Genomic DNA, 24,455 nt, shown 5'->3' with positions numbered 1-24,455 from the left:
GATTGGATGTATGTTCGGAGCGGTGGGCCGTAGGAGCGTGTTTTCGAGCTAACGGGCTATAGGAACAATGGGCAGTCCTCATGTAATGTAGAGACACATTAACGTAGTCAAACCCCAGTATGTGACCAGTGTCTGCTCGTATTGGAAAATGTGGGAACGCAATGAGCTATCTCCAGCTATTGTCGCCGCCAGAGGGTCCATGTTTCCCCACTTGAGAGCCTCCTATAGCATCTCCATAGCGGTCCCAACAACAGACAGGAAGTGTCAGTAACATTTGGGGGTGGGTCGTTCTCGGCAGCGGTGCGTGGCAGGAGAGCCGGGGGGGTGGAGGGGGGACGTGTGACAGACAGGTTCATTGTGGAGCTACAGGAGTCGGGCCGAGCCGGGCTCCCGGCGGCGTCCCTCGCGGCAGCGTCCACGAGGCCTGTCACTTCCAGACAATGGACCCGATCTTCTTCAAGCGGCCTGTGCGAGTCCTTTTAGAAACTGGGGGGGGGGGGTTTGGGGTCGCCATCGCCCGGGGGGCTCAGAGCATCTGACAGTCCAACACACGGCCGCACTGAGAGGTCGTGTCGAGGGCCAGAGAGCTGCACACGTGCAGGCATACTGGAGCCTTTACAAGCTCGCGCTCCCTGAGAGATGCATGTCACATATGCAAACGCACACATTTTATACTTGTCAAGCCAGGGAGCGAACGCCGCAGCCAAGAGGCAATAAGAGGGAGAATGTGTGCCAGAGAGAGAAGGAAAGAAAGGGGAAAAACCAAGGAGACTAAATGCAGAGGGGAAGCTGGGGAAGAGGGGAGGGGAGGGGGCATTCCCTATTGGCTTTGACAGGAGAAATAAATCATCACAATTATGGGTCGGCCCAAGTAAATGGGGACAGGTCACCCTTATCATACCCGAGTTCAAGGTGTTTCCCGCTCATCCGAGCCAGCCGGGCCTCGTTGCCAGCAGAGCCACGGCCAGTGAGATCTAAATGCGCCCCGGATGCCTGCGACACGCTTGGCACGGCTCGGGAGCCGATTCCTCCCATCGCAGCAGGCGCGCTGACGTTGACTAGGTGTTGATACGGGCAGCGGCCCTGAAGTGTTGCAACAATGTGAGCGCATCGATAATATTCGAGGCAGCTCGTAAGCCGCTGCCAGGAGAGTTTCGGTGAGATTAGAGCGAAAATATTTCGACTTCAAGTTCATTTCCAAAAGCTTGTCGCTGCACAAAATCCGCCAGCGTGTCTCAAACTCTGGTAGAAGGCGTTGACGCTTAAATTCAGGAGTCTTTTGAAAGGTTTCGGTTCGCAGTTTCTGTGTCCATGTGTTCGTGTTCAAGATGGAAGGCGAAAGAGAGGGATGCAGAAAATGAAGACATGTGGTACCTTCACAATGTAGGCGTCTATTTAAGTGTGTTTATGAGTATTTGTGAATTGTGGGTCCCTTGCCGGCCTCTGTAACGACTCCAGCGGTCAACGCAGACTGAAATTCAAACAGACGACATTCTGCTGTAAAAAAGCATCCCGGCCCTCAGAGCCAGACTGTGAGCGCGACCTCAGAAACACACGAACGCGCAGCCTTCTCCTTAATCCTTTGTTCCTGCACCTCTTTCGTTCCTTCTTTCACCACCACCATCTGACTATTTCGCTTTTATCCCTTTTCATTCTTGTTTCTCCCCCCACCTCCTCTCCTCTCTTGTGGGTGCGAGTCGGGGAGCGCAGGACAGGGGGAAATTGGTGTAATGAATTTAGGGCGCTCATGCTTGCTGAGGCGAGCCTCCCTTGGCTGCTCGTAGCCATTAATCTTCCGCACTCTGTCAGAGCAAAATGTGCCCACAATAGGCAAAGGGGGAGCTCAAATTGACTACCAATTACGCGCCTGTGAATAAAGGATATGGAGAGAGGAGGGAGGGCACAATATGGTTCAGCAGCAACGTTTATTTTAACCCTGCGAGCGTCGCAGGAGCGTAAAGGCCTGAAGATAGAGCGTGTGTGTGTGTGTGTGTGTGTGTGTGTGTGTGTGTGTGTGTGTGTGTTCAAGGGTGAAGAGTCTTTCCTGGGTCCTCGTTTATCTGAGGACGTGGTGCTTTACGCCACCGTGGGGTGTAATCGGTGCGGTTTTCGGTAACTGTTTAAACACGTTTAAAGGGTTTGGCCCACAGATGAAATGTGTTTTTTTGTATTTATTGTGAAAAGGAAGTACTTAAGTACTTTATATATAGTGCATTATTTTGTATTTCTTCCTTCGAAACATATACTTCACAATTACTGGGTACAGATGCTAATTACTTTTCAGACGATTCTACACATATAAATATACGATCACTTGATAAAACATTGTGAATCTTTACAGATAAAAGTAGCAGTCTTTTTTTAAATAAAATTGTAAATTTAATATTGTGGGTAAAATAAGTTTATTCTCTATTTTTGAACTGGTGATGTGTATTTACACACACCATGAATTATTTACCAGAAGACAATAACTAGATATGCATGCTTCTGATAAAAAACAAATCATTCGTTTCCGCCTTAAAGTCGATGAAAACAGCTCTGTGTCGACCAGATACAACACTGAAATGTGTTGCTATATTTAGAATTATAATCCTATTATATAATTGATCAATAATTATACTCTGAAAGGGCATCTTTATATTGATGGACGAGAGGATTTAAACATGTTCTGACTTTGGCGACATCTAGTGCTGCTTTCACAGCACTCGATGTCCTTCATGTCATAAACAGAAAGTATACAACTAATACAGTATTAGTACTTGTTAGTCAAACGCCTGAATGTATTTTCCTGCAACATAACTATATTATATAACACCAAACCTCGAGTTCTCCTCCTTCTCTTCATTCATAGTTGACGTGTGTTACTTAGCTCTTTGCCGCGGTGACATTGTGTTTATGCATCAGAAGGCCGTTTGTACAGAGGCTATGAAAATGTTTTCACAGCGCTGATGTCTTGCCTAACACCTTCAGAACAAAGGGTGTGGGCTTTAAAGACACCTACAAAAACACAGAGGCGAGCGGAGCCAAGTCGCTGTAATGTGGGGAATTCAATTGTTAGTGTGATTGCAGGCCTGGTGGTTGTGATTATTGGAGGGCCGTGTTTATTGTACTACCCACAAGAACATGACAAGAACTAATAAGTTCCTTAATCGTATCTGATTTCATTGGAGCCTAATTTTGCGGACGGAGACGAAGGCCAGTTTGCTCGGAGACCAACTCCCTCTTAATAAGAGCGTTACACGAAGGGCGCGCTCAACATGTGGCTGAAGGGGGAACGAGAGAGAGACCTCGACCGAACGCCGGAAGATAAATCGAATGCTTTAATGAAGTTTGACTTCCAGGATTAGAGAGTTTAGGCCTGAGCCCCTCTGAAGTTATGCACAGTTTATAATTCCAAGGAAAACTTTCACAGCTAAAATAATACGTTTCAAAGCGGCGCGCTGGGTTTTTGTGAATTTCAACACGGCGTGAAAAAGAAATGGCTGGAATGAAGCTGCGGGTCTGCAAAGCATGTTTGGAATGTGCTGCGTTCTGTGTATGTATTGTGAAAGAAGGATGATTTATAACATGAAGATCCAGAGGTGGCTACGGAGCGGCGCATGTGTCTTCATCATGTCTTCCTGTCTGTATCCAAGTAGGTGGTTATTGTATGAACATAACATGTTCATTGTTTATTTATTTTTTGCTTTATTTTTCACGATCTGTCTCCTGTTGGATGAAGGAAACACTGCAGAGGGATGACGAGCTGGCACGCTGGAGGAACATGAGACATTTTGTTGTTTGCTTCTTTACATTCCGAAACAGTGATGACCCTCAATTTTAAATGCTCCACTTTTCCCTTCACTCGTCAAGCGGTCTGAGCAGCTGTGACGTCGTCTTCTCTGTTGACGAAGAGTTTCGCCCCGTTTCCTGTCTGCCTTGCTGCAGAAGCCACATCTGCTTTAAAGCACCGACAACTTACAATGTGTCAGGAGATTTAATAAAACAGAATACTTTTGTCAATACTATAGCCATTGTCACCAAAACAACGAAGAACAGTTGAGCAGCTCTTGCAGTAACGACAAACTTTGAAAACAACCATTAAAACATTCCCATCACAGACAGATAAATAGGTGGATCATCATAAAGTGCATGTGCCATTGAATATTGTTCAGCAGTTTAGTGCTCGTGTCCTCAGCCTTTTGGTGGAGGGGGTGTGGGGGGGTCTATACAATTGACAGCCTGTGGGTAAAAGATGTTTCGTCGTCTGTTTGTGCGTCTTTTAATTGAATGAATTAAATGTCATAAACTGGCTGCATGTCGAGTCGATGCGCAAACTCTCCCCTTTCATACGTTTAGCAGAGAACAACAACCGACCTAGATTAAAGAAAACGCCTTTACACACAAACTTGTGTCCGGGCCTGTTGGGGGGGGGGGGGGGGCAGATGGACGATGTTGTTGTGGGCGGGATGAAAGAGGCGTGAAGGAGGCACCGTCAGCCAACTGCTCAGGGTCATGTAAGGGTTGTGCTCTCCACTTGAAAGAGAGAGAGGCCGGGCGATTTAAGACATCCGCCACGTAATCTCAACAACCCCCCTACACAAACCAAACACACACGTTCACACATGCACTGTGCCCCTCAACACAAACATTATTAGCAAAGCAAACACTGTGATGGACAAGACAAGTCGGGCGTCACTGAGAAAACGTCCTCACGGTGCGACTTTGGAGGCTTTTTTCTTTCTATTATGACGTGAATCTGCTGAGCGCAGCGGAGGTCACTTGTCAGTCAAATTAAACCAGCAGTTCTGTGTTGTTTGGATGTCAAAAGGGTAAAAAAAACAACATGTGCCACAGTGCAAAGATGACCATAGCACATCATGCAAAGAGGATGATGCTCAGTGGAGGAGGAGGGGCACGATGTTTGGGCACGTGTTCATTTGTGTGTTTTTACCTTCCAGACACTGTTTCATCTCCACATGTTCAACTGCTCGGCAGTAGAGGACAGTGCAGATGTAAACTCAACCATCAGGACTCACGGGTCCTTTGAGACCCAACCGGCCAATGAGAGCTGTTGTTCTGGTGCCTGCATGCTTTGTGTTGGACGTCTGTCCTGATGTGGACGTATACAAACATGCTGACGTTGACTTCATTGATCGTTGTTGGGGAAATTCCTCCTCCATACTCCGACTCGTCCCAGCCAGTTGGGAGCTTTTGATTCCAGAGCTGTGGCGATAATGACCCAAGTGTCCGTGTGTGTCCCCTGATGTTTGAGAACACCTGAACGCCACGGCGGTGCGTTCGCTTTCCCCTGTCAGACGATGCATGCGGATAAAAGCCAGACACAAGCACCTGAAAATTCACTTTACATGTTTCAACGCCACCTGCAGCACATTCACACTGACACACCCGGCAGATGCCCGTTGTGACCGCGACCTTCTACTTTGGGCTAATTTCTTTTCCTTTCCTTTTTTTTACTACTAAAACGACTCAAATCCACAACTCATAACCTTCCAGACTGATATTCTATCTGCCTGCAGAAAGCTGCACGCCCGCAGTCTGGACGCTGGAACACAATATGTCGGCCGCTGGGAGAAAGTCTCACCGCTGTGTTGCTGTGCCCTCTCGCTCTGACGGAGGGAGAGCGGGACATCAATCTTTCACTAATTCCTTCAAGTGTGAAAGGGTCCTTGTGGTGTCAGCCAAAGGGGGAAAGATGGTCCTGGCCAGAGGTATTGACTGAGGGGAGGGCGGAGGGGAGGATGGGAGGAGAAGGGCCTCCTCCAGCACAGAGCCCCCCACCCCACCCCGCCCCGCCCCACATCAACCCTGCAGGCCGACACCCCCGGACGGCCGACCAGATGGCGGCAGCATTAGCCCAACAAAGGCTATCTAATTAGGGGTACAATGGAGAGAAAGGAGGGGTGTGTGGTGTCCTGATGGACGGCAGGCAGGAGGGAGAACAGCCAGGCAAGTCAATACCTACAACCCCCATCCTATACACGCACACACACACACACACCCTTAACACACACACACACACACACACTCTCTCTTACGCCCCCCCTGGCAGTAATATAGGGGGCTATGACTTTATTACCCCTCATTAACACAAATTAGACCACTTGAGCCTCCCTGAATGGCGATGACAAATTGAATTAAGTGTTTGGAAACAAGTCAATCCCCACCCCTAGCCAGGCTGCGACCATATTGCATTAACATTCATTGAAGGGTGTGTGTGTGTGTGTGTGTGTGTGTGTGTGAGAGAGAGAGTGTGTGTGAGTGAGTGGGGTTATAAAAAACGGAGCTATTATTTAGAGGTAGGTGGAGTTTTTCGCGGCTGTGAGTGGTTAAATTCCTTTAGAAATGATGTGGATCCTGCTGGATGTGGTGAGTTAACTGGCGAGTTAAAGGAGGAATAAAACAGGAGGGAACGGTTTGGACCCGGGGTTCAGTCACTGAGGACTTCACATATTTTATATGGGGATCGCTCACGTTTAATAATACGACGAGTCCGACAGAATTCCCCAGCTTTTGAAGCAAAAATCCAAACACAGATATGAACGTTGAACGCTTTAAGGTAGTTTAATGCTTCTGGTTTCATTTCACTGAGCACTTTTGTGCTTTGGTCCCTTTTCATTTTACCTGAAAGCAAATCTCCTGAATGTTTTCCCTGAGGAATCACATTTCATTTCAGAACATAAATACAAGCTCTGAAAAAAAGTATGACAACTTAACTGATGTCCGGGGCATTACGGATATTAACACACACAGTTCACTGCAGTTGGTTTTTATGTTGAAGTTGATTTGTTGACCCATCTGTGAGGGAAAGTGTGTGAATAGTGAAGACAAGCTAAACACATTATATCTCACTGAAAATGAAAATGCAATAAAATAAGCTTAACGATCAGAGAAAGAGGATAACCCTCTTTGAAAACTGCAATTGGAGTTTTTGTAATTTCTTTATAGAATATGTATGTTAATGTTTCAATTAACATTATAAGAGAGAATAGACTATGAGCTCACAACATTTAAAGTTAAACCTAAAACCAACAGTAAGTAATGTTGAACAGTTCCATGAAGCTTGTGTATAAAAAAAAAGATGAACATCAGGAAGGAAAATATGATTCATGATATGATTCAACAGCCACATGGATGATTTTAAGGTAACGTGGATTTATTATAGTTGCAGCTTGCAGTAAGTTACCGTTAGCTCTGTGAAAATGATTGATTAGTGTTGGTGTATATATATATAATTTATTTTTGCTGACAATGCAACAAAACTGACCGGTTTAATATTTAGTTTTTCATTAAACATTAGCACGTTCTCACTAAAAGAAACCTGTGTGTGTGTGTGTGTGTGTGTGTGTGTGTGTGTGTGTGTGTGTGTGTGTATATATACACACATTGTTTTCTTCTTCTCTCTTTGAAATTGCTCATAATCAATAAAGCCCATTGTTCAATGTGTTTGTACAGATTGAGACACACACATTGAACGTGTAGCTGTGTGTATTCTGCCTCTCACCGGAAACGTGAACTCATGTTTATTCCGCTTTGCCTGCGACGCAACGCTTCTTCTTCTCTTGTCGGTTGCAGAAGACTGACACCTGGTGGCCGCCAGTGAGACCGCAGTTTGCTGTGATTCCTCTCGAAACCAGAACTAAATCAAACGGAGGACTCCCACCTGCCGTCCCACAGCGGAACCGGAAGTAATGAATTAACAAGGTTACACACTCGAGACATTAACCAAGGCAGCCTCTCTGTGTGCTTTGTCTTTTCATTTGGAGCCATTTCAGATAGCCAAGGTCTAAATTGAATTCAGCAGTAACCAGGCTGCTGTTGTGTGTGTGTGTGTGTGTGTGTGTGTGTGTGTGTGTGTGTGTGTGTGTGTGTGTGTGTGTGTGTGTGTGTGTTTAAGTCTGCCTTGGATGTTTTATTTTTCCGCTGACAGGCTGTTTAATTGTCTTTAATGCTGGCTGCATCCACCGTGGCGTTCATAGCTCTTTTTTTAAAATTAATTTTTGGTATTATTTAAATAGTTATTGTTGTTGTGTGTAACTGTATTTACAAACATTTCTGCTAACTGGAAACACAAAGGTTCGGCAATTCAAAACGTTTGTGTTGTCAAGTTTGAAAAATGTCTTTTTCACAGTTGTAAACATGGCAGAATGAGTTTCTGTGTGTTTCCTGTTTCACTTTGTGTGTGGATGTAATAAATTGACAGGAAGTAGCAACATGGCAAAAGAACATGCTGCATGTGGACATCAGGGCCCTGTATCATCATCATCATCATCATCATCATCATCATCATCATCACAGCTGTTGTTTACATTCCCTTCATCCTTGCTTTCTCTTTTAAAGATGTAACATTTAGGCTCACTCAGAGTATTTATAGGAATCTCACCTGTTTTATACTTTAATCTAAATACATTTCAACCAAAGTCATTTCATTCCTATTTGAGTGAAACAAAACTTGACTGAGTATACAAATGAACACAAATGTCTAGTATATCCTTCCAGTACAACACAGGGTCAAGCCACCTGCAGAAGTACTCTGATGACTCTGCAGTGGTCGGGTGTATTAAGGACTATAGGCATATGTATATTTTTTATTCTGTATGCCATCCCTGCTCTTTTATTACTCATCTTGTGTGTTTAGTTTATTCCATTGATTGATGTTGATGTCTGTAAGTGTGGGACGCTACTCTGACAAATAAAATTCCCCTTGGGGATTAATAAAGTACATATATGTCTATCTATAACATCCTTGTACTCTTTCCAACAATGATGAAAGGGCAGGAAATGTCTAAAACATCTCGAGTAGTTAAAAGAGACAAAGGTTTATGATCAGCGGTATCAGTGACACAGATGTGTAATTATGATTTGCAGCAGCTTTTTGTGCTTTTGCTTTTTGGAGAATATTTATACCCAACCGCACAAAACGACAGCAGATTGAGTTTATGATGAACACAAAAGTGCCTAAATGTTCCTGTGTCGGTGGAATATCTGTGAGCAGAGTCAGTAGCGTAATGGCAGCAGTAACACGATGCTGTCAATATGTTATGAGTCACTCAGGGACCTTGACTGAGGCATGTTTTTTTTAAAAGTACATTGGTTGCTTTCAGATGTCAGACTTTGGCTGCGAAACACAAGAACCTGATTTCCTTCCTGGTGTATGTTCCACACAGCTGTTTGATTTCAAACACTCGCTGACGGTGGTTTTAATTAACAGCCACTCGCAGCACAATCGGACATTATTCAGCTCCGGCATGTTTTTAATGTTACCGATGGACTCAGCATGACTCTTTCTCTTCACACATTCACACCCCGGGCCGGTTCGGGCCTTCAGCGGCTCGCTCCAGCCGCCTCTGTTCGTGTTTTTGTTGAGGGAGGAGGAAAGCGTCACTCATCCGTTCACATTCATCCAGCCAGTCACAGGATTTACAACTACAACAGTTTGTTTTGTAGCCCGTCATCTGTCCCTACTCCTAATTAGGACTCATCATCTCACTGACGTTGAATAAGAGGGGGATTTCCCAGGGTGCATGGCGTTATATTACAGCTTTACAGACACGTCCAGTGTAGCTCTAGACTCTGGACTACAAGGGAGCGCATGCAGGGAAGACCACTAGACTAACAGTCATAGAAGAAAGCTACTCTGAAATAGATTTTCATTGAATTATAGTCCAATAATATAACAAATAGTCCATTAAAAATTAAATCAAAGTCTTAGAAATGATGAATTTGTCCAACATTCACAGACTCGTTCATGCTGCAGTGGTGTCAAACTCAAACCTTCATCTTCTTTTCACGGCCTCACAAACAACTGCAGCGTATTCAATCCATTGTCTGGAAGGTTTTCACTCGAGCGTGTCATTGTTCTTATTCTGTCAATAACATGCACGGACCTCAATCAGACACCAGATGGCGCTAGAGGGTCACCACGTTCTTTGACTTTCCTTAAAAGACACAACACAGCTCCTCTTGAACTGAGCTTCATGCTGTTTCACTCTGTATCTGCGTGCTCATCAGAAGAGATGTGTAGCTGAAGAAAGCATTTGAGAAACCGCTTCGTCATCATGTACATCTACATCCGTATACACAAGTACGTGTATTCAAGTACTGTCTTAAAGGACAAAGTGGGTACTTTTACTTTACTTGATATTTTCCATTTTTTTACCACTAAAAAAGGAAATATTGTGCCTTCTACTGCAATTGAAGTTACTTAGCAGATTCATATTGGTGTTACAAAATGAAATCTTCACATGACTGATGATATCTTGGTTAACTACCCAGCAGAATATAAAGTAAAACAAGCTCCTCCAGCTGCACATTAATGCATCAATAATAACAATAACAATTTACTTCAAGTATGTCTTGATGATAATACTTTTATTTGTACTTTTACTTAAACTGCATTCTGAATGCAGGAGTTGTACTTGTAACAACAGAGTACTGTTTCTCTTGTTTCATTTACTGAAGTCAATCATCAGAGTACTTCTTCCACCGCTGGTTATAAACTATAAACTATTCATAATTCACATTACGAGTACGGTTTTAGCCGTGAAAGACTTTCAAAGTAAAGATTTTGATATGTACAGAGAAGCTATTAAGGTCTATACGAGATATAAAATACTGCAACAGACGGGAAATGCTGCATGTTAATTATGAGGGAAAAGCATAATTTACATTGAAGTACATCAGGGCAGATGGCAGATTGTGAATGTATATTATTTCTGACCAAAACTCTCTCCTGTGATTAAAACCAAATGAAGCGAGAAGAAGAATATTGCTGCAGTTTGTTTGTGTTTTCCTGCAGCTGGTTGCTGAATGCATCATATTAACATTTCCATGGTTTGACATTTGTTTCCCGTTGGGGAGTTTTACTCCAAACAGGAGACATTTGTTTTGTGTGGCATTATAATTGGATGTTAACAAAACCTTTCCCACACTTATTTTTTGCAAGCTGGTTTTGTTTTGGAAATATATTCCTGTAAAAAGAAGAATAGTTGAACCAACTCAATTGGTCACACACAAATTAAGTTAACAAGTTAGATTTACACAATTGCTTTAACAATAGCATAAGTCAACTTAAAGTTTCCATTTTTTACGACTCATTTATTTGCTTTCTCCAAAAGTAAAATCCTGCTCCTTTACAAACTAACAGTAAAGTTTCAGGAAAGGTTTTTTTTTGCAGACACTTAGTGTGACATTTGAGTTTGTCCAATCCAATTAAAAAAGCCGTCCTCACATTACAAGTTCAAGTTGGCTGAAAGAAAAATGATAGACTCAAATCTGATGTCTTTTAAACTTTATTATGTAAATGTGAAGAAAAAAAATACTGTTTACATTAAATTTTTTACATTGTACGTATTTTTTTCCAAATAAATAAAACTAAAGTGAATAATATAAGTGTTTTCTTCGATTAGTGATGGATCTACTGGTGTGTTCAGCCAGCCCGTCTCCCTTACGTGGGTCAGCTGCTGGTGTCGTACGTCCTTAGAGATCTCCGGTCCTTTAGCATCACATCCATGTGGTCAATAGCAGAGCTGGAGGCTGTGCACTCAATATGGTGCAAAGCGATCAGGTATTGAGATGAAATCCTTCAAAACATTCACACGCAATCAGCCTCTGATAGTGTGTGAAATGTCTGTGATGTGTAGAACTTCCTCTGAAGAAAAATGATCTCTATCTCAAGGTGGGAATCTCACTTTGACGTGACGGTTTTCCTCCAGTTGATTTGAGCCGCGTGTTCTTTGCAGCCCGATCGATTTCAGCATCACGACCGATCTGCGTTAGAGAGGCTGAGCTTCCACAGCCTTCAGACATCTTTCAGATTTCACTGAGGTAGTGACTTACATGCATTAAGCTTCTCAATGAAAGTTGGTCGGGAAAATATGGACAAATCCAAAAGTAATACCACAATGTAAAAGTATGCCATCCCCTTAAAATGCATTCAGCAGTTTACTTGAAGCCACTATGTGTCGGGTTTTTGTCCCTGTTTTATTTGTAGTTTGTCTGTTTCCTCTGTCTCCCTGGTTGTGTGTGTGTGTGTGTGCGTGTGTGTGTGTGTCTCCTCTGATTGTTTCATTCCCTTCAACTGTCCTCAGCCACTCCCATGTGTGTCCCCTGATTGTTAATGCCCCACACCTGTGTTCTCCTCTCCTATATATACCTCCCTGTTGTCCCTTGTCGCCTGTCAGGTCGTCGTATGTCATATGTTGTTTGTCCTTTGTCATTCAGTACCGGTGTGTCGAGTGTTTCTGCTGTTTTTGGGTGTTCCTGCCTTTTTGTGTGTCTATTTCATGGACCAAGTGAAGTGCCTTTTTTGCGTGACCCTGTCCGTGGCTCTGCACCTGAGTCTCTGTTCCGCCACACCCGGCCGTGACAGTTTCCTTTTGTGGTGGTGCACATTTTCCTGTCAGGAAAGAGTAGTGAGAGTTGGGCAGTGTGCGGTGACGGGTCAGCGGCTGCCGTCGTTGGTCATTAGGCCTGTAGAGGTGTGAATGAAAAGGGGCCGTGGACCAGCGTTATAATCCAGACCACCTAAACCGTGGCCGGGTCCTGACCGAGACCAGGACACTGCATGACGCACCCACATTATGGATTACATGGAAAACTGGAAATAATTAAACATGCAAAACATAAAAGCACCGATAGAGAACAGATTCCTCCTCATTCACTACTTTTGTTGCTCCATATAGTCTATGTGTGCGGATGTGACATCTTACCGTGATAAATGTCCCAAAAAGCATCGAAGAGTTGATCATTTGACTTTGTTTTCTTTGAGCAATCACAGGAATGATGTTCACAAAAGAATCCGACAACTCATCGGCAATTTAGTTTTTGAAATATAACCCAGAGGCCCAGACAACAGGGCCGAGGACAGAGCCCTGAGGGGCTCCGCGGGCCGGTGGTGGTGGTGGTTGATGTTGCTGTGCGTGTTATCTGTGTCTTCACCCCAGTGGATGCTGAGAAGGAGACGTTTCATGATCGTCGGGTGGCACTGCGTTGCGTTAAACGATGTAAAAACACTAAACATATGAGGAACTTGGTCTGTGTGCGAGTGCAATAATTTAATCCTCCCAGGTGAAGTACCTCTTCCAGCCGTGGGGTTGTGCTGTTGCACCATCCTCCTGCTCTCCAGCCCAAGTCTTCCAGGTCCTGTTTGCCTATGAAGACTGGCCCCGTATCCACCTGGAAGTGGTACAAAAGCACAGTTGTGCAGGAAGCTTCTGCAATTTCCTCCCTCCTGCGTCACAAACGCATTACTGTGCCTCTCGCCCCAAACCACAACCACATGGGACCCGGTGCAGCGCTGGAATTTTCCCACTGACAAAAACACACATTAACTGTACAGAGCTACAAACCGGCTGGCCGGGTCGGTGCCGGCCGGTGTTGCTGTGAGCCTCTTCATAGCAGCACCTGTTGTGTGTTTATGGGAACAAATGAAGTGCAGCGTCCTCTGCACACATGCCCATCTACTTTAGTGCAGCGCGTGTCAAACGTGAACGTCCGCCGAGTATTTTTCATGTCTTGTCTTGCGGGTGGCGTTTGAGTTGTACTGGCTTTCATTGTGTGTGTCTTTCATGTCCCAGCGCTACAGTCTGCGCCTGCTTTGCCAAACCAACAGTTGTGGTTGAGCTTGGTTGAAAATCTGGCACAGATAAAGATTACAGATTACACCGATTTCTAAGAATTGCACCTTCTCCTTCCTGTAACTGAACAGCTTTAACCACTCGGCTTTAATCTCTGCAGAAATGAGGTTTGTTTAAAAAGTTTGCAAGCATGAAGATGAGTCCGCCCACCCATCCTCCATTAAAAAAACAAGCATCTGTTTCTCTTATTACTGGAAAGTCACAGTGACTCACAGCAGTGTCGTTGGTCTTTGGTTTCATGCATCATGACTCTTCATGACTCTTTGCTCATGTTGACATCTTGTATAACTCTTCTTTCCAACATTAGTGAGCCACACTGGGCATGGAGATCAAGCCGCCGGGTGGCGTTTTGGTTTGAAGTTTGGTCAAACCATTAGCCGGGCTGCTATCGATCATCCTTTAAACAGAAATACATCTTGTACATTTCCCTGAAACCTATCATGGTAACATATTCAACGGTTTCTCCCAGAAACGATCTCCAGCGAGCGGAGTAGACCGCCCTCTGGCAGTTCTAATCCACTGCATTATTAAGTAAGAAGAGATGGAAAACAAATCAATTTACCACTTGGACGGTGATCAATGTAGCAACACGATCACGGGGAAAAACAACCCTGGGCCAATGTTAAGGAACATTTCGTCTACTCGGATGAAGTGGATGTGAATAAGAGGACGTTGGGATGCATGAAACAGTCAAACTGGAGTGTTTACAGTCACTCTGGCTCAAGTTATTCCAGGAGGTCAGCGACCTCCATGCGCTCAAAGAGATTCTTAAATTGTTTTTCTCCCAATCCCCAATCCCACACCATGGCGGTGACACTGTGTGCTGCATGCTGATGTGCATGCTTGTACTTCAAAACTAGACACTAATATAAACATTAAAGACTGATTGTCGACATTTTTGCAGTTATAAAAAACCCATATTAAGTTCTTGTTCGATAAAACACGATGCAGTGTTGGTTCTGTCAGATATCGATCTGACTACTCGCGTCCCAATTTGCATACAGATAAAAATGAAATGTCCACGCTGACAAGAAAGAGCTACATTGGTGTAATTCATTACATTTTTGTTCATGTAGATTGTTCTGTTCCCACAATGAATGTGAAATGTTTGCCGCTGTAAGCTCTTCTGTCTTCTTCATTACATTTTCAGACAATAGTGATTTGCATTTTTAATTTTGTATACTGACATTTTAGTAAGCCTCCACTTAACGCACAAACTCCACCGCTGAAAGGAACTGCTGTCTTTACTGTGAGCAAATATGAAATATAGGGATTTGGATGAGTTGTCACTAAGAGGAAGTGATACACTGCATGTATGAAGCAGGAGTGGTTTTGTCTCAATGGTTTTGTGTTGGGGCGTCGTACATCTCGATACTCTCATAATTCCACCATATTTGGTTCATGTATGATCTGAGTGACTGTGCAATATGTCACGGCTCAGAACAGCAGTACTCCTCATGCATGTGATGGATCAGTGAGATAACAATGGATCATTTTGTGTGAAGAATTTCAACCTTTTTGTTGATTATCTTTACATGAACTGTTTCTCATCTAGACACGTAGTATCCACATCATTTGATCGTGCACATTTACACACACGTCTTACACATGAACATCTCCAGTGTCTACACACTATAATATAATAATAATAACAATACAGTGCGTTTATTGCCCCGTCCACACAACGGATGAGAGAGCAAATGAAGTCAGGTGCGTTCCCATATCAAACGTATAAACCTCTCATAGCTTTGTCATCCTACTAAAAATATATTTACATGCAGATCAACTTTGTTCACAAACGGCGTGCACATGACTGCTCCGAGCCGCCATCGGCCCGCGGGAGGGGGGGGGGGGGCTGGAGATGGCATCCTCTTCACCTCGCTCTATGGAGTGACTTTCATGCTTGGCTGCTGTCCAATTTTATCTCCAGGAGTTGCTAGGCGACAGGAATATCCTCATTGCACAAGTGTATTCTGGGAAATGATGGGACCAATAAATGGATTCTGCAGATGTGTAACTTATTATCTGCTTCCAACATTGTTATTATGTGGGTCAGTGACAGCAGGGTGCAGGGAGCATGGATCTACTGAGCGGGAGCCTCAGGAGTCTGAACAGAGCGCGCTTCATGTGACGGCCACGATGTTAAGACGCTCTTTAATTTAGAAATGTCCGTAATGTCTACCGGAGATGTGACGAGGGAGAGGACTTTGAGTGTTACCTTCAAGCTCTGCCGAGCGGCCGTGCAGATAAATGATATATAAGGACCTGTGAGAGCCAATACTTAACTTGTGCCCTGAGCCAATAACAAAACACAATTACCTCACTAATGTCCAGTATATAGCGTTATGTGATCCAGAGGATAACAGCAAAATATATAAGAGGTTACCAAAGATTCAATACATCTTTTCCATTTCCTCTGGCGTTTTAGCAGAAGTGAAATTTACTTTCCCATTCGAAAAAACTGCATTTGTTTCACGTATTTTTGTTTGTGACGATGTTTTACTCAACTTAACCAAGTAATTTCATTTAAATTCACAGCGTTAATCACATGTTTTCAAATTGCGACTGCGATCCGGGAGGAAATACTTTCCCTCGGAAACGTGATTGAGAGTGCTGAAGGTTGCATGTGGAGGGTTTAGGAGCCGTTTCCCCATCAAACACCATGTGGAGACGTATTCTGCGCTTTGAGCAGTTGATGCCAAACTCTGCAATCAAGCCCGCGCCGCCATTCATGCAGTGATGTGTGCAGAAGTGAGTAAAGCCGGCAGCGTGAGAGCGTGTCTCTAGAACCTCGCTCTTGTTATGTTTGTGCGAACGAGTGAAACGTCATGAAATATGAATCCCATCAGAGGAAAAAGAAAACCCAGGACATTATATTGTTGAAGGCCTGAATCCAAAATGTTTGAATTAATAACCGATGTCTCACAAGAATGGTCTTTTTATTGACAAGTTGTATCTCCTTGTTGTGTTCAGTGGCCTCTGAACCTGCTTCAAACTATTAGTCTCCTGTCACTAGTCACAAAAGATAGCTTTCTAAAGCTCACTAAGTCCAACATGCGAATGCCAAAGCAGAAATGCTGGAGGGGTTTTCTCTTCTACTGCCATTAAATACCCAGTTGCTTCTGGTGAGGCCTTCGTTCACAGGTAGTGCTGTTGCAATTGGTCCACAATGCAAATGTTGAGTAGCTCAGAAATCATCCCGTTAACTCCAATCCACATGAAAAGCAGTGGATTCGGTTCCTGCTGCGACACCCTGGTGACACTGTTAAGGGCGATATACACTCTTAAAACCACAACTACAGCTGGCCACGCAGTCGCATCGACGGACTCGTTTTGGTTTATGGTTCCCGCCTTTTTCATACTCCAGAACAGCAGGTGGCGCAACGACCGTTTAGAGTGGACCTGCATGCCGGCGTTCACCGATATCTCCCTCCAGGAATTCACCTCCATCTGCGTGTCCTGATACTCCATCAGACGGGTTTTATAAATGCTCATATTTGTGGACCTCTTCAGCCAAACGTTCTTCAACGGGATCCATTGTTCATGTTTCTGCTATGGCTTTTAAAAACAGAGGTATTATGCTATGAAACCGGAAATGTGAGACTCAGAAAGGACGTGGTTAGCGGACCAATCACAGCCTTGCGGGCTGCGAACGGCTCGCGCAGCTTTGTTGGATCGTCAGAAATTCGGGCCGACGCACGCAAGATGGCCGACGGGACTACGCCAGGGGCCCTTGAGCCTGCTTGCATCTCTGCATAAAACCAGAGTGTAAAGGACCCACCAGAGGTACAATACGAGAGAGTCAGGGAACCAAACAAAAGCCTCTCTGACTCATTCTTAACAATATGTTTTGACATATGTTCATGTGACTGAGTTGTGATGGATTCTGTTGCAGTGCACACCGGCGTGGTTGTGTGAGCAGCTATTAACCCTGGTGATGTGTGTGTGCGAAGCTTGTAGTTGCTCGCCTGGGCGCATACATGACATCTCTGTTGTTGGTGTGTTGAGTCTGCGTGAAGACTCCAGCGTAACACCGGAGCCCTCGTCAGCTCCGTTTAGAAAGGGATCGAACGCTCGCTCACCGGATTGAGCCAAACTGTACGCGACCCCGCAACAAGCTGAAGGGCGCGCAGACACAGCGCTGCTCTGTTGCAGCGCAGAGCGCTACGGAGCCGGGGAGCGAGTGGCAACAAGCGTCTTTTCAGGCGAGGACTCGTTGAGATTGCGTTGCCATTCTGTTGCCAGGGCAACAGCTTTGGCGTAAGTGTACTTCCTCTCAGCCGATGCATTGACAAACATCGCAAGAGGGAAATACTAGAGGGCCCCGCTTAGAACGGTTATGTTGTCAAGTTTAAAAAGGTCTATTGGAGAAATAACACCCAATGTCGTCTCATCCAATCGGATTCATCCTCCCGGTCTGCAGAAGGCGGTTCGGAAATCTGCAGGAAATTAAATTCCTCGTCCTCGAAAGTATTTATGAATACCACGAGGCACAAACAGAAACGCAGTCCCCTGCTGTCTTCTTTTATTTATGATTTAGTTGTTGCCATGTCTCAGAAAATGCCAACGCTCGTGGATAAGCTGAGGATGCCCGCGGCCAGGAAGCGACTGAACGCCAGACAGACGAGGATTTGTTTTCTGATGCAGAACAACTTTCATATGAAAAACACACCCACTGAATAAATGTTGGGATTACTTGACGCTGTGCGAGATCTTCTGCACGGATACGCTCCGGTGCCTCGGGAGGATTATTCCAATTGACAGTACATCTGCACCAGCGCAACAGCCACGGAGAAATAAGCTGATCACGCTGTGAAAGAAACTTAATAACCTGTCCGGCTCACTTAAACAGCGGCGCTTTTTAGTTTCAGATAAATCCTTTGTGAAATTTCAATTAGGGCATCAAAGCCGTGAGCTGCCCTCGGAGGGACAGAGTTGTTACCGCCGAGCGCTGCGACCGGTCAGCGCCGCGCCGCTGACAGCGGGGTCAATGACACCGGACTCGTCATTATGAGGCCTTCCACATCGCCGGCTTTGAAAAACAGCGGCTACCAGAAGTGTCACAAAGCAGGTATCGGTGTTTTTGTAATGCCTTTCATCACCACAGGGGGTGGTCATGTGTTTGAATGGACATCTGTGGCAAAAAAACCAAACAACTTTCAGGTTGTTTTTTTTTCTCCTTTTTTTTCACCTTTATTCCAATTTTAAAATCCAACCGGCACCAATAAGCCATGTAATGTGAAGGCCAAATATGGCATCCTCTTTAGCTCGCTCCGTGGAATGACTTTCATGCTCAGCTGCTGTCCAATTTTATCCCCAGGAGTTGCTAGGCGACAGGAGCATCCTCATTACAAGTGTATTCTGGGAAATGATAGGACCCATAAATGAATTCTGTGGATCTGTGACTTATTATAAGCCGTCTGCAGTGTTGTCATGAAGGGGTCAGTGAAAGAGAGAGAGGGACGCCATGCAAATGGGCCATGAGGTCATCTAGCAGAGTCGTTGCAGTATTTGCTTTGTCCTGTCTGGCTGTGATGCCTCATCTCAGTTACACCACACACACGTCAAGAGACCGGCTCTCTATTGCATTTTAATGCAGTTTCTCACTCTGCATCATTAGAAAGCCATTAAGTCATTTAGGAATGTTTTAAAACTTCTATAAATCTGCAGCCAGAGGAGATGATTGCTGAAACAATGAGGACGACTGCACATCGTCGCTGCACGTGTTTACTGCGAGCTGATTGGACCAATGGATTCATTCTCCAGATGCAGATCTTATTAGTTGCCTTTAACAGTATTAGATGAAGAGGAGGGTTTTTTAATAAGGTGGACAACAGTTTCATTTTGTCATGTTAGAAGGCAGTGCGGTGGTCTGTAAGCAAACACACGGCAAACTCACCGATGCCGGTTACCTTTCATCATCTGAGGAACAGTAAATAATATCCTTTTTTTCCACCAATATTTGTTGCAAGTTTTTTTTTTAAACACAAACACAAGAAAACCCGCTTAATAAAGGGTCTGGAGTGTTTTCTGGTGAGTCACTTTTGTATGTCATGAACAGAAAGCGGGATTGGTAAGCACTGAAAATGTTACGGTGGTTGATCTTTTCATATTTTCCTTATTCGGTCTCACTTTTAAACTCTCAAACCAGAGTTGTTGACTGTCGGGACAGCGAAAAGACTCAAAGATGGTTTAGATCTTCATTTTGTTTGTGGAGTTTGAATGCAGTGTGTTTCGCCGGATCAGCCACTGCGTGTCTGTGGCGTCATGGTCTCAGGCCAGCCCACCGTGGATGCGACGTGGTGCGATGACGCAGTACCCGAGCCCACCCGATCGGGCCTCTGCTGGACAGTAACTCCAGCTCTTCAACCAGGAAACCTGCTCCGCAGCCACCGTGATGAACAGCGTGGAGTAATGGCGCCTCTAAATCACACGAGCAGCAAAGACTACCTAATGCTGCCGAGCATTAGCTGGATCTTAATCACCTGCCAGAGGGGATCCCGTCGTCGCCTCATTCTTGGGGATAACTGCCCCAACACCTGACCGATAATGCTGCCCTTTAATTTCCTCCTCACTCATCTCCCATTTCTGTTCACGATAATGTAGTACATGGCAGAACTTTGCCGCCTCGCATCTGGAACAAACCTCATCTGTGTCTCTGCCCCCTGAGAGATTGGTCCTGCACCCAAAATTGTATATCGCGCAAAAAACAGCCACGTATTATACGATGACGGGAGATAAATATCTCATGAATGGTGCAACTAAGTCGATTATGAGGGCCCTGTCTGCGAGGCGGCTAATGGAGGCGGCGGCGTAGAGGGAATAAGACCTGTTAGCGTACTGTGTTTGCCTGAAATGCGAGCCCGCCAGGCTTTTTCGCCACTGTTCCCACAGAGATAAATCCCTGTTGCACTTAGTAGTCATCCATTTTTAATGGCGCAGCCTCAGCTGGGAGTTGCATGAAGACAGAGAGGGGGGGAGACTGGGAGGAATGGGGATGTGGAGGTGGGCGGGTGGTGGGGAGGTGTGGATGACACCAGCTGGTTGCCTCGGGCTAATGTATGTACAGTCTTCTTGATGTGTTGTTGTAGTGCATGCTCAGCGTCAGCAGCAATTACCAACGTCTGAGGTTGTTTTGCTGGCGAGGACAGTGAAGCCATTCATGAGCTCATCACGCTTTTATTTATTGTTCACTTATTTCATGGGACGTTTGTAAGAAACCGAGCCCTCACAGCTGCACAACTGTGCACAGCTCTTTTCCCGAAAAAAAAGAAGAATTCAAATCAAGTAGCAGCAGCAGCAGCAGCAGCAGCAAAGCTTTCTGCCCGCTTTGAGCCCCCTGTTAGAGTCTGCAGCAGCCATTCCACAGATGGCAGGCGGAGAAGGCCGGGAGGGCCAGCTATTCAACCCAATTCAGTGCAAACATGATCCGTTTGAATGGCAGAGGCGTAAGCCAAGACATTCTTGTGTGGGCAGACCTCCCTAAACAACCGCGAACAACCGCGGCCCTGTGTTTGTCCTGCGGAGACAAATCTTTAAAGATACCAGAGCAGCGGATCAGGTTCAGTTTGCCCAAAAGCAAAAAGGCGGTTGTGTGCATGAGGGCTCGAAACGCTGGACACCGTCCACACACACGGGTTAGTCAGCGAGGGAGTCGGTTAGCAGAGCAATTAGGGCGAGCAGGGCCGTTCTGGGACGTGTGCTTTTTAGTCGACTTCTCCGCTTGATGCAATCAGTCCATCTGCACGCCACTAAATCAGTCAGTAAGCCGGTAATTCTAGACTTTTGCCCACCAACTCAAAGGGAAAGAAAGGGGTTTATGCTCAGTTTGATGTTGAGTAAAGCAACCGAAGAACACGACCACATTGCTCCAAATATTTGATAGGTTTTTATTTCTCTAGTGGATTCATATGTTGTTATTCTGCACAGCAGCATACAGGAAATCGTGGTAAAATATAAATAACAAAGTTCAACAGTGTTTTCTTTTTCTATTATTCATTTAATCAAAAAACTCCTCTGTTAAAAGTGGCAAATTGTGTCAGCCTTTTTCAATATCCACTCTCTCGCACACCCTCAAGAATGTAACATTGACCAACTAAACTTTCAAAAGTATGGGTAGAATCGTTATTTACAGACAATCACCTTTTGGTGAGCAATGCTTATAGCTTCTTGGAAATTCACTTCCGTCATGTTAAATGCGACAAAATGAAAATACAATTATGTTATACAAAGATCAAAAATACTATCAAAACCCTTATTATAAATGGCAGCACTATATCAATAAACTGCTGTTGACATTTGACATATAAGTACAAAATCCTGTTGAGGTAGCGCCCTCTGAAGTCACTTGTAATGTTAAAATACTGAATAAACATCACTTTATGTACAATACAGCAAATCTCTCTTCTTTCTTCAATGCAATTGTATTCCTTTGGTAAACAAAACTGTCAGAAATGTGCAGTCCTGCAAGTGACACTTTCAATCATACATTCACAACATTTTTGCATCTTTTTTTTGTTGTTGTTGGTTTTTTTTGGGGGGGGGGGGGGGGATTCTTCCGGTAAAGAAATAACGGGATAGCACGTCGTTGTCGTCGTTTGCTAACATTCATTTGCTCTTTGTCGCCTCACGCTCAGAGTGAAAAGGCCTCGCAGAGCAGGCATGACACACGTTGGGCAAAGCCAAACAACAACAAAAAGAAACACCACACAGAAAGCAAAGACTCGACAGGGAAAAGGAAATCCAGTGTGTCGCCCTTATTTGGGAATGTAAACATAAAGAAATGCAGGCAAGTATCTCTCATTTCTGACTGCTTGTAAAAGTCAGATGACATTCTCATCACATTGGATTGGAGTGAAAGTTTGGCTTGGCAACAATTGATTATAATGTCCCCCAGAGAACATGAGCCTGAAACAGAGGCCACATTGTCTCCCCCTCCTCCCTCCTTCCTGCCTCGCAGATTGAATGTCAACTTTTAGAGCAAGTTGGAAAATATGTTGTGGAGTTTTTTCGGGCAGGCAGCTGGGACCAAAGAGTTCCTGCTCCAGTCGGACGCACACAAGCACTCATCAATGACACATTCTTGAGCTTCTTTAATGGCAAACATAACTTTGGTTTTCTAAGACGAGAAAGAAAATCGCAGCGAGCTTAGCTCGCCGTACAAAAATACTTGGTAGAAATATGACATTCATCCCCTTTTGCCAATGTCAGTGTGTTTCCCTACATGACCAAAATACTTCTCTTCGAATGTGTTCACACTTTGTGATTATTGATACATGTATTTATATGCACACGCTCAAATGACTATAAACTAGCAAGAAAAATAAATCCCATGTATAAAGCATAAAATTGTTCTATGTGGATAAAAGAACTATAAAAATATAAGAGATCTTAGAGAGACAGAGAGAGAGAGAGAGGAAAAAAGGATAAAATCAATATGTTTATGAAACTGGGATAAAGGCTAAAGCCGAAATCAAAACAGTCATCTGGAAATAGTTCAGTGCAATTCAATTTACTTTCTACTCATGTCTGTTTAGAATATTTTCATCCTTTTACCACCCACAGCCCTCCCTCCCTTTAATGGTCGCTGGGATGGCTGGTCTTTCGACAGAGGACAGTATTTGATCGTGTGGGCATTGTCCCCGTTGGCACTGCACAGGGGGCAGGTGTAAGCCCTCAGAATCGGGCACACGACCCTCCCGTCCGGGGTCTTCAGGACGTGGGAGCCGTACACCTCCTCGGGCGCTCCGTTATTTCGGCAGAAGACGCAGATTTTGGGCTCCTGCTTGCTCCTGGAGGCGGGCTTGCGCATCTTCCTCTCCATGCCGAACAGGTCGAACCCGGCGAAGCTCCCGCTGAAGCCCACCTCTCGCTCCGGGAGCTGGTTCTGGAAGGGGCTCAGGATCGAGAAACGCTCCTTCAAGTCCAGGATGGAGGCCGGCGGGGGGCTCCCGGACGGGCAGCAGCAGTCCAGGTGCCCGCTGTCCCCAACGCCGCCCGAGATTACGCACGGACACGGCGGGGAATCGTCCAAGCCCAGGGTCGCCTTAAGAGACTCCGTGATGGAGTTGGGGTTCTGGGGGATGCTGAGCTTGTTGTTCTTCGTGACCAACGTCGTCAGCCCGAGATAGTCGTTCCAGAAATTAAAAGTATAGTCATAAGGGCTGCGCGCGTTCAAATAGCTGTGATTGAGAAAATCCATGGCCGCTTCTGGTCGTTCGCTCGCGGTCATGAGGGTGAGAGCAAACCAGAGTAATCCGTAAAGTCTTTGAAGCCAGAGTTCAGTCTCCAGGAGCGGGTCGTGCGCGGCGATGTGGTCTCTCCAGTGTCCCTGTTGTGTTTGTGCGTCCTGCAAACAGGCGTTCTGGTTATAAGGACCAGGAGGGCGGGGCGCGCTCCCCTCAAAACACAAGTTAGTGCTCTGGATGAAAGCGGCTCCCTCTCCCCGGCAGCAGCCTTTACACTCACTTGTTTCGCTTCTCCTTCTTTCTGTCGACATCAATCATCATTCGGCCGTTATTTTTTTTATTTTTTTGGAGACATTTTCATTAAATACTAGTTGTTAATAGTTAATGATTCGGGAGCAGAGAAATAATTTGGCTCCGACTGTAGTTAATTACATTGTGACCGCGCGAGCGCAGATCAATTAGAGGAGGATGGCCGATGTTCTCTTTGTTCCCCTTCTGGTGCTAAAACAGTACAATTCCGCGCGTTTCGTCAATCAATTGCGTTAATCACTGCGCGTGAATACAGTCAACCAAGTCGGGGCGTTCGCACACGTTAACCCCTCGTGTGCCAGCAGCAGAGGCCCTTTGTTCC

The 24,455-nt window shown here is 45.0% G+C and overlaps 1 protein-coding gene across 1 annotated transcript; it reads right to left on the bottom strand.

The window, feature by feature from the left end:
* Positions 1 to 21,528: 21,528 nt before the first annotated feature.
* nanos1 (nanos homolog 1) lies at positions 21,529 to 24,150 on the bottom strand. The gene has a single exon (XM_068584199.1). It carries the CDS (start codon positions 24,133 to 24,135, stop codon positions 23,170 to 23,172), a length of 966 nt encoding a protein of 321 aa, XP_068440300.1. The 5' UTR covers positions 24,136 to 24,150; the 3' UTR covers positions 21,529 to 23,169.
* Between the last annotated feature and the right edge of the window lie 305 nt (positions 24,151 to 24,455).

The sequence above is a fragment of the Clinocottus analis genome, unplaced genomic scaffold (assembly GCF_023055335.1).
Source record: "Clinocottus analis isolate CAN_PGR_092001 unplaced genomic scaffold, fCliAna1.0.p SCAF_10, whole genome shotgun sequence".
Taxonomy (NCBI): Eukaryota; Metazoa; Chordata; class Actinopteri; order Perciformes; family Cottidae; genus Clinocottus; species Clinocottus analis.
The sequence above is the reverse complement of the archived record's forward strand: the minus strand, read 5'-3'. Positions and strand labels throughout refer to the sequence as shown.

What these genes read in the sequence shown, in the direction of transcription:
- nanos1 (XM_068584199.1), bottom strand. Translation starts at nt 24,135, where the DNA reads ATGTCGACAGAAAGAAGGAGAAGCGAAACAAGTGAGTGTAAAGGCTGC.